Source organism: Typha angustifolia, chromosome 11, assembly GCF_048772165.1.
Source record: "Typha angustifolia cultivar Huaian chromosome 11, ASM4877216v1, whole genome shotgun sequence".
Taxonomy (NCBI): domain Eukaryota; kingdom Viridiplantae; phylum Streptophyta; class Magnoliopsida; order Poales; family Typhaceae; genus Typha; species Typha angustifolia.
The window spans coordinates 15,356,529-15,370,055 of NC_133249.1; the positions used below are offsets into that span (position 1 = coordinate 15,356,529).

The following is a 13,527-nucleotide window of genomic DNA, read 5'->3' on the forward strand; positions in this document are numbered from 1 at the left end:
ATACTAGATTTAGCGAGCTGAGTCACAAAGTAGTTGGGGAAAAGTAAAGTATATACCCGGATTAGGAAGTTGGACAATGCTACACTGCTATATGATACACCGTACGTGTTAAATAATATCACTAATTACCACTTTCCTAACACTAACTAAACTCAACGTAACATTAATTACTCCCTCGACCCATCTAAAAGATTTTATTTCTCCAACCATTCATTCTGAGTCCCTCACCACTTCTACATCTTCCAAGTAAGAATATTCTCCAGATACAGTTCATTTTTCTTTTTATTATTTTACTTTTCTTTCTGCTGTCTCTAAGCAAATTGACTGTGCGTTATGCTCATTGATGTACTGTGTTGCTATGTCATTTGAGCTTAAAGCCTTGGAAGCAAACTATATTTTCTTGGACCTTTGAAGGCCTCACTCTAGGCAAGAAACCTATAGGTTGCAAAGAATTTATTTTATAATAAAGCTTGATGTGGATGTTTCCATTGAACGATATAAAGCTCAATTTGTCAAGAGTTATTTTTAGATTGAAAAAAGTCGACTATCATGATATCTTTGCCTCTATCGTTAAATTTGTTACTATACGTCATGTTCTTACTAATATAGTTACGTAAACACCTTGAAAAGAAGTCATATTGACTCATCTTAGGATATCTTTAGGGAGACAAGAAAGAATCTATCACCCCTTTTATATGGATTCAAACAGATAATTTTGTAATTGGCTCTCCAATCTCTCTTATGTTCTTCATGTTAGATTTATTCAGCCTTCTTATGTTCTTATGTTGATGATTTATTATTGGCAGAAAATATAGTAGACCTATTAATCGTCTCACCGTCGTGCTTTCACAAAAATTTAGAATCTATCCAATATCTTGGTCAAATATTTTCTCAGTCTTACGCTCGTTCCAGATATAGAATTTTTATCAACTAATGTAAACATGTCTTGGAAATTCTATCAGATAGTTCATCTTGATATTCGGTCAATGCTATTTGCTATGAAATAAAATTTGAAGACTAGGATGATACTTTTTTTTTCTTCAATCTTACATATAACATCATCAACCTCATTATTACACAATCAGGCATATTTTACTTCATTAACATCCTTAGTCAATTCATGCATCAACCAATTATGATACGGTTATGCATGTTGTATGTTATATTAAGTCTTCTCTTAGTCCAAGTCATAACATTTTTTTTCCATGCAAATGTAATTTGTACGTCTCAGCCTTTTGGATCCACCATAGAATTTTTTTTATCCAACTTGGTTACAACTTACAATCCAATTTTAAGGAAAAGAATAAGGCAATCTACAGTATAAATCCGTGTATGCCTTCATTAGGAGTTTAACCTTGCATTCATCTTGTTATATACTTATATATATATATATATATATATATGTAAACGATTCAAATTGGCAAGTAAGAGAGTACAAATAAAAGGGAGAGGCTAAATACAAGTGAAATCCACTTTTATTCATGGAGCATTTGGTACAGGAGTCGGTAGAGATCTCCATATGAGTGCAGACTTCTTCTAATTTTACTATAGAAATTAATCTTATTTAATCAATTATAATTTCTAAACATTAGTCGTAGAATCATCTGCGCTTAACTCCACCCAGCCAATTGAAATCTCACCCTCAAATTTCGGAAGGAAGACGTCCGTTAGAACCGTCCTTGACTGCATTGAGACCCTGAGAAGCTCCAACCCCTTATTAACAAACAAAACCCAATCACTAATCACCCAAGAAACCAAATTAGTACAAGATAAGTGATCGTTTATATGTAATTTCATAAATTGTGGGTGCTATATGCAAATTTAGGTAATAAAAAGCAAGTGACAATTACAATTCACACCTTATATTCCCACATTTTCTGGTAGACATCCGGGGGTATATATATATATATGTATATGTATATATGTCTATATATGTATATATATATATATGTATGTATATATGTATGTATCTTATTGGTTCTAAATTAATCATTCAATGCAACAAAAACTGAAAGTATAAGTTCTCTCAACCTTTCTTTTCCTTACACTTTCTTCCATGCGCACTCTTGTTCATCTTTTCTATGCTAACAAAATCCAAGTTATAACGACCCTTTAAAGATATCTCAAAGCATTGTCAAGATAGAAAGATAAATAACCAAAGATGACATATATCTCATTTAATAGTGTTCATATTACACACATTGAAAGTAGCTATTATGGTAAGAATTATTTTTTTTATAATGAAAAGTAGAAAATATCAACTTAAGAAAATTAACTAATTATTTTGTAGGAAGTTCGTACACTACTGTATTGTAGTGATTGAATCGATGAACTAAGAATATTCTTATGTTCTTCGGTAATCTAACCTCTTCCATGCCGACTTCCACAGTGGACTCGTACAGCGACGAGACATCCTTGACCTGGAAGTTATCAAGCAACTCGATGACCGAGAAGGTCGCGATGGGAACGATTGTCAAGTCATCCATCACCATGTAGCTCACCATCCCCTGCACGTACCCACCGCCAGCCTCCTCCCTCGCCTTGTCCACCGACTGCTCCTCCTCCCGCTGCAACACCTTCAGTTCACTCGTCATGGCGGCCTCGCAAGTCGGGCACGGCAGCCTGGCCACTTCCGTCAAGTAGTTGTGTGTCACGTTACCCGAGCAGCTGTAGTAGATCTTAACCTTCTTCTCTACCGGGCTCTTGGGCTTGTTCTCGAGGAACGCGAGAGAGTAGGACGAGACGTTGGGGTTGAGGAGGGCGGCGCGGTCAACGGCAGGGGCGACGAGGCAGGCGTCGGGGAGGGATTCGAGGCTGGAGTAGAGAGAGGCAATGGAATTGGAGAGGAGTTGTTTGCCGACGAGGCGGGTGACATAGCCGAGTGGGAGGCAGGCGAGGCCGAGGAGGAAGTCTGCGACGTCTTTGCCGGCTTCGGCGAAGAGGACGCGGTTGGAGGTCTGGTCGACTAATAGCTTTAGCTCTAGCTTGATGGTGGGTGGTACTTCTTCTTCTTCTTTCTGGGCTACGGAGGGCATTAATTTTGTGGAATATATACTAATGAAGGAGAAAAGAAGGACGTGGATGGGGAGTATTTATAGACGTACGTAAATTTTGGAGGGATATGATGGATTAGTATAAGAATTGGGATTGGTATTGGTATCTGAATATAACGTCGCTTCCAAGGCGTTTTAACAGCAAGAAGGGGGAAGAAATATGCTAAAATTAACGAGCTGAGTTACAAAGTAGGAGGGGAAAAGTATATACTCGGATTAGGAAGTTGGATCATGCTACCCTCCTCTCTCTCTCTCTCTCTGGAAAATATTTTAAGATTCACAATGCTATAAAGGAATTTTTATTTGTGTTACTTTAACACTCTTTGTAGTTTTAGCATATGTAATATGCTAAATATATTAAATAGATACGTATTTTTATTATATTTTTGCTTTAAATTTAACATCTAATTTTATTAAACGAGAGTTTCTTCTGTGCAAAAGAATTAATTCTTTATCAATCAATTTAATAAAGATCTAACGGTTAAGATCTTTAAGGGTATAATAGGAATGAAAGATATTACAGGTAATATTTTTTAGATATATAATCTTGCACATTATTTTTTAACAATTATATTATCTTAATATTTTATTAAGTAAAAGACATATATATCATTAATTGAGAGTAATGTATATATATCAAAATAAGGGTATTGATGTCTTTTATAATTAACTTGATGAAAATATAATTACATTTTATCTTTTTGATTTTTTTAATTATTTACATATATCTCCCATTAGTTTAAGATTGATTGAAATTAAATTTTAATAGATAGAGATAGAGAATTATATTTAAATTGAAGTTTATCTCCAAATAATCAAATTTAAATTATTTAATATTAAATGATATCTCCTATAATTAAGGCATAATTATATTTAAGAGAGAAATCTTAACGGAAGAAAAGAAAACGTATAGAGTGCTTCTTTCGTACCGTAAAGTTAATTGTTTATCAATTACTTTGATGAAGATCTTCAAGAGTATAACAAAAAAATTGAGAAGTTAGGCACACTTAATGTGGTTTTGGAACCGGTATCGGGTATGAAAACTGGCTATTATAGCCGTTGGATTAAGATTATAATTTTTAAAGGTGCATTGAAGTATTTACCTTATTAAATATGATGAAAAATGTACTAATTGTACTTTAACCCGAACCCACGGTTGGATTAAGTGTTTAATTTAAAAGCACACTTACAATTAACTCTATTTCTAAAAATAAAAAAAAATATAAAATACCACTCATTTGATCTTAAAAAACTGATTTCATTTTCTACCTTAATGACCAATTCAACAATAATCTCCTTCTTTGCTTCTCCCCAGATACATTATAAAACTCTTCTCAAAATTAATTCTTAGCTCAGAGACTGTTTTAAAACAGTGTACCAGAAATCTCGGAATTCTCATAATGGTGTTATTGAATGCAAGTTAATTAGATCTTTGGAAATCTTCTTTATGCGTGGTTGGAATTTGATGCGAAGTTGGTATGTGGGGAAGAGACTGGGAGATACGTATGGCAACATTTAGCAATGGTCGGGAAGACGATAAACTCGTGAAGAAGCTGATGACGTGGACAGGATTAGAGCAGTGGAAGTCAACTTGGGTTGGATAAGAATCAGAGTAATTTGAATTCAAATCCGAAATTAAAAAAAAAAAAGAGTACAAATAAAAGGGAGAATCTAAATACAATTGAAATCCATAATTTTTATTCGTCGAGCATTTTGTACAGAAGTCGGTAGAAATCCCGACATCATTGCAGACTTCTCCTAACTTCTATTAATAGAAGCATCTGTGCCTCACTCCACCCACTGTATTGAAACCCGACCCTTAAATTTCGGAAGGAAAACGTCCGTTAGAACCGTCTTTGACTGCAGCGACGCCGTAAGAAGCTTCAACACCTTAACCAAAACAAAAAGACAATCACAAACCTCTCAAGGAATCAAGTTAGTAGAAGCAACCAACTTAAGTGATCTTATTCTGTAATTGTTCATAAATTGTGGGCGTTTTATGTAAATTTAGGTAATAAAAAACAAGTGAAAAATTACATTTCACACCTTATATTCCGACACTTTACATGCATTTTAGTCCCTCGAGTTTCTTTTTATTTTTCTTATAAACACCTCGCGTTTAGTCACTCTAACGGAGCAACTCTTTTATATTGACAAAATTAACCCATATAAGTATATAACTATATGTTAGATGACCCTAGAAAGATAAGTTTGAACATAATTATTATTTTGAGTTAAATATATTTTATCTTTTTGTATTTACTTAATTAAATAATATTAAAATAATTAAAATAGTCCTATCATATTTGTTAGAGAAGACATACAGATTTTAATATAATAAATTAAATTATTAAAATAATTATATTATTTAGTTAAATTTAATAGAAAAATTAACAGTCTTATTTTAGTTATAAGTGTAAGAATTAGTTTAAGATTTTTTGAAGTACAGAGAGTAAAATAATTTTGGATAAAAATAGGGGAGGTAAAATATATTTAATCCTATTATTTTGTTTATGATTACGCTTTAGTCCTAACCGGATGTATTTTCTGGGAGGTTAAAATCGTGAAAATATAGGGCGTGAAATGTAATTTTCATCATGTAGTTGGGCAATCTAACCTCTTCCATGCCGACTTCCACAACGGACTCCTGAAGCGACGAGACATCCTTGACCTGGAACTTATCGAGCAATTCGATGGGCGAGAAGGTCGACATGGGCACGACGGCCAAGTCATCCATCACCATGTAGCTCACCGACCCCTTCACGTATCCACCGCCGGCCTCCTCCCTCGCCTTCTCCACCGACTGCTCCTCCTTCCCCTGTAACACCTTCCTCAAAGTCGACATTTTGTTGGCGCAAAGCGGGCACTTCTGCCCGGCCTCCTCTGACAAGTAGGAGTGGTTCCAGAAACCCAGGCAGCGGTAGTAGATCTCAGCCTTCTTACCTACCGAGCTCTTGGGCTTGTTCTCGAGGACAACGATAGAGTAGGACGAGGCGTTGGGGTTGAGGAGGGCGACGCGGTCGACGGCCGGGGCGATGAGGCAATCGTCGGGGAGGGATTCGAGGCTGGAGCAGAGAGAGGCGATGGAATTGGAGAAGAGTTGTTTGCCCGCTAGGCGGGTGACGTAGCTGAGAGGGAGGTCGAGGAGGCCGAGGAGGAAGTCGGCAACATCTTTGCCGACCTCGGCGAAGAGGACGCGGTGGGAGGTCTGGTCGATTAAGAGCTTTAGCTCTAGCTTGGTGGCCGGCGGTAGTTCTTCTTTCTTGTCTACGGAGGCCATTAATTCGGTGGAATATATATTAATGGAGCATAGAAGAAGGACGTCGGTGGGATTTATATATAGATACAGGCAATTAAGAGTGGTAAATAAGAATAAGAACTGGGATTGGTATTGGTATCTCAAGACAACGTTGCTTTCAAGGCGTTTTAACTGCAAGGAGAGGGAAGTAATATGCTAGGATAAATGAGCTAAATCATAAGGTAGGAGAGGAAAAGTATATGCCAGGACTACAACAAGTGGACCAGGTTCTAGCTAACGTATTTGTGTTACGTTAATTTTAATATAAAAAGAATCAAAATGCTCCTTTTGTTTTATAACAGCGAATTGGGAAAATGATTTCTCCAAAAGAAAAAAAAAAAGAGGGAAAATGATTTTTTTTTTTGGTGAAAATCTTTTTTGTTTTATGCTTCTTTGATTTTACTATTTTTCATTATTTTTAATTTTAGATAAATATTCTAAAAGTTAATAATATAAGCAGGAAATTAATCTAAAGTCTCGACAGTTTTAATGAAAAAAAAAAAAAATTGTCTTCCATTATCTGTGCTGGACGAAATTTACAAATTGAATTAATGGCCCCATCTCCTTCGTTTAGTATGTTATTAATAGCTGGTTTACTGATATTTGTGGGATTAGACAGAGGATCCCATATCTCTTTACATGTTTATTATGGTAGCTCAAGTTTTGACTCACCTTTTAAGTGAAGCGGTTCCAATGGGCTTAATTACTCCTATTTGCACTGGTGATAGTTTTTGTATCAGCCACCTCCTTTATGCAAATGATCTCATAGTGCTCAAACTTAATTGAGGTCATGTACCTGCCTACTACCCCGAATCTCAACTTGGCCCACTACATTTTACGTACTTACCTTGGGGCCAACATATCTAGCTCCTTATCATAGAGCACGTAGTGGATATCTTGAAGGACCATAACCTAGTGTCAGTCATCGATGACTGTATGTATCTACGTCAAACCATATATTCTGTAAAGCTAACCGGGCGGTCACTAGATTGCTAAACGTGGTAGAAATGTAGTAGGTGGGCTCTTTCCTTGAAACTTTTGGTATGGCTTTTGCTTCTAGGGTGTGAACTGACAAGGCGCGGATGTCCTCTGCGCCGTTATACACGTCCTCGTGCATTTCTCCGAAGGGGGACATGTCGATCATCTGACGAACGACAACGCTGGACTCCGTCCTAAAAGCGTCGACGGCCATGTTGACTTGTCGTCTGTCGTCGCCGCCGTATCTGTCCTCGTCCCGATCGGCGGCCGACTCACTGGTGGTAGAGCAAGGTGATGGCGTACTTCTGCGGGAGCTCGACGAGGCGTAATAAGTGGACGGGGATGGAGATGGCCGAGCAGGCGAGAACTCGGAGTTAGACGTCCGGTTTGAGCAATTCGAGGAGGCCCTTGTGGCTGTAGAAGGAGGCATTTTGGTCTGGTCTTACGATGACGGCGGATGCCGGGCCAGCCATGAGAGTGGTGAGTAAGACAGCGAGGGTACGTAGGACGATGTAGGCTTCTTCAGTCCAAAGCTGCATGTATAATAATAGCTTATATGGGAGATAAAAGAAATATATTTGCAAAGTTTCTACTTTCCATGGCATGGATTCCCTTCTTATTATTTGCTTCTGATGTTGCTAATAAATTTATCTTTTATTTCCTTCAAGCAAAATTACTGTGGAGTGATGGGGAACCAAGTTTTAGGGTTAAATGAGGAGTAGTTTAATTTTTATTTTAAAAAAGTAACATACTATATTATTCTCTGGACAATAATATTGGAACATTTATTATTCTGCAACATGCTATTAGATTAAAGTTAATTCAAAATGTTTTTGAGACATTAAAGAAAAATAAAATTTCCAAACTCTTTCCTTTGATGGAGTAATTCGAAAGTTGAGATCCACTTTCATTCATCGACCAGTTTGTACAAGAGTCGGTTGAAATCTCCACACCAGTGCAGACTTCTCCTAACTTTATTATAGAAATAATGTTTATTTTATCATTCTAATTTCTAACCATTAGTAGTAGAAGCATCGCCGCCTAATTCCACCAACTCAATTGAAATCCCACCCTCAAATTTCGGGAGGAAAACGTCCGTTAGAACCGTCTTTGACTGCAGTGAGGCCTTGAGAATCTCCAACCCCTGAACGAAAAATAAAAAATAAAACCGATCATGAATCACCAAATAAACCAAGTGATCTTGTTCTGTGGTTATTCATAAATGTTTGGGTGTTATATGCAAATATAGGTAATAAAATTAATTTTCACAGCTTATACATTTCAAATTCCTCAAGGTTATTTTTCCCTTACAGTGCAAGAAATGCTACTGAAGGAGCAACTTTTATGTAATGACAAAAATACCCATATGACTATATGTTAGCTGATGAGCCGAGGAGAGAAAAATGTGGACATAGTTGTTATTTTACTTATGATTATCGTCAAAATATAGGGCGTGAAGTGTAACTTTTTTAATGTATTTCGGCAGTCTAACCTCGTCCATGCCGACTTCCACAACGGACTCGTATAGCGACGAGGTATCCGTGACCTGGAGCTTATTAAGCAAGTCGATGGCCGAGAAAATCGAGATGGGCACGACGGTTAAGTCATCCATCACCAAGTATCTCACCATCCCCTTCACGTACCCACCGCCGGCCTCCTCCCTCGCCCTCTCGACCAACTCCTCCTCCCTATCTTTCAACAAGTTCATTTTATTCGACATGGCGACCTGGCAATGTGGGCACGGCCTCCCGGCCACCTCCGACAACAACATGTAGCCGTTGTTATTCCGGCACTCGTAGTAGATCTTAAACTTCTTACGTACCGAGATCTTGGGCTTGTTCTCGAGGAGGACGAGAGAGTAGGATGAGGCGTTCGGGTTGAGGAGGGCGGTGCGGTCGATGGCCGGGGCAACGAGGTAGGCGTCGGGGAAGGATTCGAGGCTGGAGTAGAGAGAGGAGATGGAATTTGAGAGAAGCTGTTTGCCGACGAGGCGGGTGACGTAGCCGAGTGGGAGGCAGGCGAGGCCGAGGAGGAAGTCTGCGACGTCTTTGCCGGCCTCGGCAAAGAGGACGCGGTTGGAGGTCTGGTCGACTAATAGCTTTAGCTCTAGCTTGATGGTGGGTGGTACTTCTTCTTCTTCTTTCTGGGCTACGGAGGCCATTAATTTTGTGGAATATATACTAATGAAGGAGAAGAGAAGGACGTGGATGGGGAGTATTTATAGACGTACGTAAATTCTGGAGGGATATGATGGATTAGTATAAGAATTGGGACTGGTATTGGTATCTGAATATAACGTCGCTTTCAAGGCGTTTTAACCGCACAAGGAGGGGGGAAGAAATATGCTAAAATTAACGAGCTGAGTTACAAAGTAGGAGGGGAAAAGTATATACTCGGATTAGGAAGTTGGATCATGCTACCCTCCTCTCTCTCTCTCTCTCTCTGACAATGTTGCAAGAGACGGATTTAAGAATATAATTAAAGACAAAATTGTAAAGAATTTGATAATACTATTAATATATCTAAATAATATTAATTAAATTTCAAATAATAAATATATTAAATATATGTATTTTTATCTCTGAAAATGCTCGCCAAATCTTTGAAATTTTTGTCTCTAATATGTATCTTTAAATTCGACTTCTAATTTCTAATTATGCTTTAACTTAACTATAGAGAGGTTAAGTGGTTAAGTTAAAAATACAAATGAATTCGTAGAATTGAGTTAAATTAATAGATAGTCAAATACGATTAACAATATTTTTAGAATAAAATAAAATTAATTTGATCTTAGAAGACTGATTTCATTTTCTATCTTAATGGCCAATTCAAGATTATGACATTTATTTTATATCTGTAGTTAATTTAAACGTCGGGGTATTTTTAAAATATTAAAAGCAAAATCAACGCATGAATAATATATACCATGTCACGAGTGCTGTGAAACCTCTTAAACTTGGGATGCTTTTTATTAAATAAATGTGTTTATTTGACACAAATCCCTAAATTATTATTATTTATATCCATTAAATTAAGAATTTTTTTTATCACTATAGACTCCTGAATTAAGGGGCTTATATAGTTTTTTTTTCTAAGCTCAGAGAGTCTACGTATATATTATATATATATTAAAAACGACGATAATTTAGAGAGACTAAGTCGTGTAACAAACCCTAAATAAATTTCTCTAACTATTTATCTATACCTAATTGCATTGATAGAGGAGATAAAATTAAGAACACTCACACTCCTTTTTAGCCATTGACAAGGGTGGTGAGTTTGTTGATTATCGTCCTAAGGAAACAATGGTTCTAGCACGAAGCTGGTCATCTTCCTCATCCAGTGAAAGATACTGTCAATATAAGGACACCTCAAAAGGATGTGTTTCATAGCCTCTCCTTCTTGACAAAAGACACAGTTAGAGCTCCCCATTCATCCTCTTCTGAGCAACTTATCCTCCCTCAAAGTCTTTATTATTATAAGCCAACCATAACAATGCTCTCACCTTAGCTAAGATTTTTATCTTCCAACTGTTCAGAAATCTATATAGAGATTTTACCGAGGAAATCCCACTTGAGGTACAAGTACAACAGCCTATCATCCAAAACTCTCTTATAATTTAATTCCCAATCAGCTCCATCCCATATCTAAGCAATTAGCACATTCTCATCCCATGCAATGCTACAATGCTATACAGATTGGCGAATCTCACGATCAGAGAACATTATCCTGTCCATATATTTTTCTAGAACTTAACAGTTTTCCATTCTGAATCTACCAACATAAGCCTAGAGTACCCTCTCCAGAATGTGGATAGTCTGGTAGAACACTTGTAACCTAAAAGACTACTACACTTAATCCTCTTGCAATATCTTTGTAATACAACCTCCTCAACACTGAGCTGATTTCCAGCATTAAGAAGTCTTCACCACTTAGCCATATTAGCCATAAGAGAAATGTTTAAAATCCATAATCTCCATATATACCACCAAAACTCCTTTTCTTAATACTTTTTTCTTTTTCAGCTAGCCGAACAATAGACTTTTTTTTCTACTGTCCAACTAGGGGTGGCAAAACTTGACCTGACCCGATAATCCGACTGTTAATCAGATTTGGGTTTAGGTTAATTGGATTTGGGTCATAAACAGATCAACTTGCTTAACCCGATTATTAATCGGACTGTGTTCAGGTTTATACCTCCGACCCGCTAACCCACCACACACGCACATATATATTCTAAATTTCTAATTTAACCCAAATACCCAAATACCCTAAGACCCAAGTCACCCAAACTTATTTCCTCAGTCGACTCCAATACACTTCTATAAGAAGAAAAAAAAAAAAGGTACGTTATTCATCGATCCTATTCTTTACCGACACTGTCTTGATGAAGAAGAATATATGATAAAGAAAAATTAAGTTTAAAATAAAGTTAATAACCAAAGTAATCATACCCACCCTCGCAAATTATTTCCCTTCAAGCATGTCGACCTTCTTTCCATCTTCTCAATAAACTATGGATGGTCAATCCTATTTCTTTATTTTGTTATAATGCAAGAGTAAGCCTACATACTTCATAGATAGAATTTCTCTTTCACAATTCAATAATTCTGCATAATAATCCCTTCCTTCGCTTCTTCTCAAAATTAATATTTAGTTTAGGGACTGACTGCTTCAAAATAGTATAACAGACCCAAAGTTAGGTCCCGAAATTAAAAAGAGTAACAAATAAATCCATACTTTTTATTCATCGAGCATTTTGTACAGGAGTCGGTAGAAATCTCCACATCAGTGCAGACTTCTCTTAACTATTATTATAGAATTTAATAATATCTTATCATTCTAATTTAGTAAGAAGCATCGGCGCCGCCTCACTCCACACATTCAATTGAAACCCGACCCTTAAATTTTGGGAGGAAAACGTCCGTTAGAACCGTCTTTGACTGCAGTGAGGCCTTGAGAATCTCCAGCACCTTAACAATAATTAATATAAGAAATTAAAAAAAAAAAGAAAACCAACCAGGAATCACCCAAGGAATCAATTAATTACAAACAAACAAACAGCCAAAGTGTGGGTGTGATCTGCAAATATAGGCAATAAAAAAGCAAGTCAAAAATTACATTTCACACCTCATATTCCCCGAAACCTTGCATTTAGTCACTCTGAGGGAGTAACTCTTTTATAGTTACTACTACTAGAAGGGCCATATAAAGTAATATGTTAGCTGATGAGTCTAAAAAGGACAAAATGTTTGGATAGTTTAGTTGATTGCTCTGTTAATTGATCTGCTTTCTGGGAGGAAGGCGTTCATAAATTTAAAATCGTCAAAATATAGGGTGTGAAATGTAATTTTGTGTGTAGTAGGGAAATCTAACCTCTTCCATGCCGACTTCCACAACGGCCTCGTCCAGCGACGAGACATCCTTGACCTGGAACTTATTGAGCAACTCCATGACTGAGGAGCTCGACATGGGCACGAGGGCCAAGTCATCCATCACCATGTAGCTCACCACCTCTTTCACGTACCCATTGCCGGCCTCCTCCTCCCTTTGCAACACCTTCATCTCAGTCGACATGGAACACCAGCAATCCGGGCACGGCACCCCGACCACCTCCGACAAGTAGTGGTGGTAGTTATACTGCGTGCACTTGTAGTAGATCTTAACCTTCTTATCTATCGAGCTGTTGGGTATGTTCTGGAGGAAGACGACTGAGTACGACGAGGTGTTGGGGTTGAGGAGGGCAGCGCGGTGCTTAGCCGGCGCGGTGAGGTAGTCGTCGGAGAGGGATTCGAAGCTGGAGCAGAGAGAGGCGACGGAATTGGAGGGGAGTTGTTTGCCGACGAGGCGGGTGGCATAGCCGAGAGAGAGGCCGAGGAAGCCGAGGAGGCAGTCGGCGACGTACTTGCTGGCCTCGGCGAAGAGGATGCGGTTGGAGGTGTGGTCGACGAAGAGCTTTAGCTCTAGCTTGGTGGTGTTTGCAACTTCTTCTTTCACGGCTTGGGAGTCCATTAATTTGGTGGACTATATTATATAGGTAATGGAGGAGAAAGGAAGGAGGTGCATGGGAGTATTTATAGACATATGTAATTAAGAGTGATGGATTAGAATAAGAACTGGGATTGGCATTGGTATCTCAAGGCAACGTTGCATGCTTTCTAAGGCGTTTTAACTGCAAGAAGAGGGAAGTAATATACT

The 13,527-nt window shown here is 37.7% G+C and overlaps 4 protein-coding genes across 5 annotated transcripts; all 4 read right to left on the reverse strand.

Annotated features, from left to right (window-relative positions):
• Positions 1 to 1,465: 1,465 nt before the first annotated feature.
• On the reverse strand, positions 1,466 to 3,039 carry LOC140771020 (uncharacterized). Of its 2 annotated transcripts, none has more exons than XM_073112370.1 (2): positions 2,367 to 3,039; positions 1,466 to 1,696 (listed from the first exon to the last, which is right to left on the reverse strand). In XM_073112370.1, the coding sequence occupies exons 1-2, from the start codon at positions 3,033 to 3,035 to the stop codon at positions 1,643 to 1,645; spliced, it is 723 nt and encodes a 240-aa protein (XP_072968471.1). In that variant the 5' UTR covers positions 3,036 to 3,039; the 3' UTR covers positions 1,466 to 1,642. The 2 variants fall into 2 exon arrangements, with proteins under 2 accessions (XP_072968471.1, XP_072968470.1); XM_073112369.1 differs by having other exon boundaries at positions 1,468 to 1,713.
• A 1,684-nt stretch (positions 3,040 to 4,723) lies between these two features.
• On the reverse strand, positions 4,724 to 6,345 carry LOC140771001 (uncharacterized). Its single transcript, XM_073112347.1, has 2 exons — positions 5,671 to 6,345; positions 4,724 to 4,943 (listed from the first exon to the last, which is right to left on the reverse strand). Exons 1-2 carry the CDS (start codon positions 6,331 to 6,333, stop codon positions 4,842 to 4,844), a joined length of 765 nt encoding a protein of 254 aa, XP_072968448.1. The 5' UTR covers positions 6,334 to 6,345; the 3' UTR covers positions 4,724 to 4,841.
• A 1,914-nt stretch (positions 6,346 to 8,259) lies between these two features.
• On the reverse strand, positions 8,260 to 9,490 carry LOC140770953 (uncharacterized). The gene is made up of 2 exons (XM_073112292.1): positions 8,822 to 9,490; positions 8,260 to 8,473 (listed from the first exon to the last, which is right to left on the reverse strand). The coding sequence occupies exons 1-2, from the start codon at positions 9,488 to 9,490 to the stop codon at positions 8,342 to 8,344; spliced, it is 801 nt and encodes a 266-aa protein (XP_072968393.1). The 3' UTR covers positions 8,260 to 8,341.
• Positions 9,491 to 12,075: 2,585 nt separating this feature from the next.
• On the reverse strand, positions 12,076 to 13,355 carry LOC140770952 (uncharacterized). The gene is made up of 2 exons (XM_073112291.1): positions 12,706 to 13,355; positions 12,076 to 12,302 (listed from the first exon to the last, which is right to left on the reverse strand). The coding sequence occupies exons 1-2, from the start codon at positions 13,339 to 13,341 to the stop codon at positions 12,201 to 12,203; spliced, it is 738 nt and encodes a 245-aa protein (XP_072968392.1). The 5' UTR covers positions 13,342 to 13,355; the 3' UTR covers positions 12,076 to 12,200.
• Positions 13,356 to 13,527: the final 172 nt, after the last annotated feature.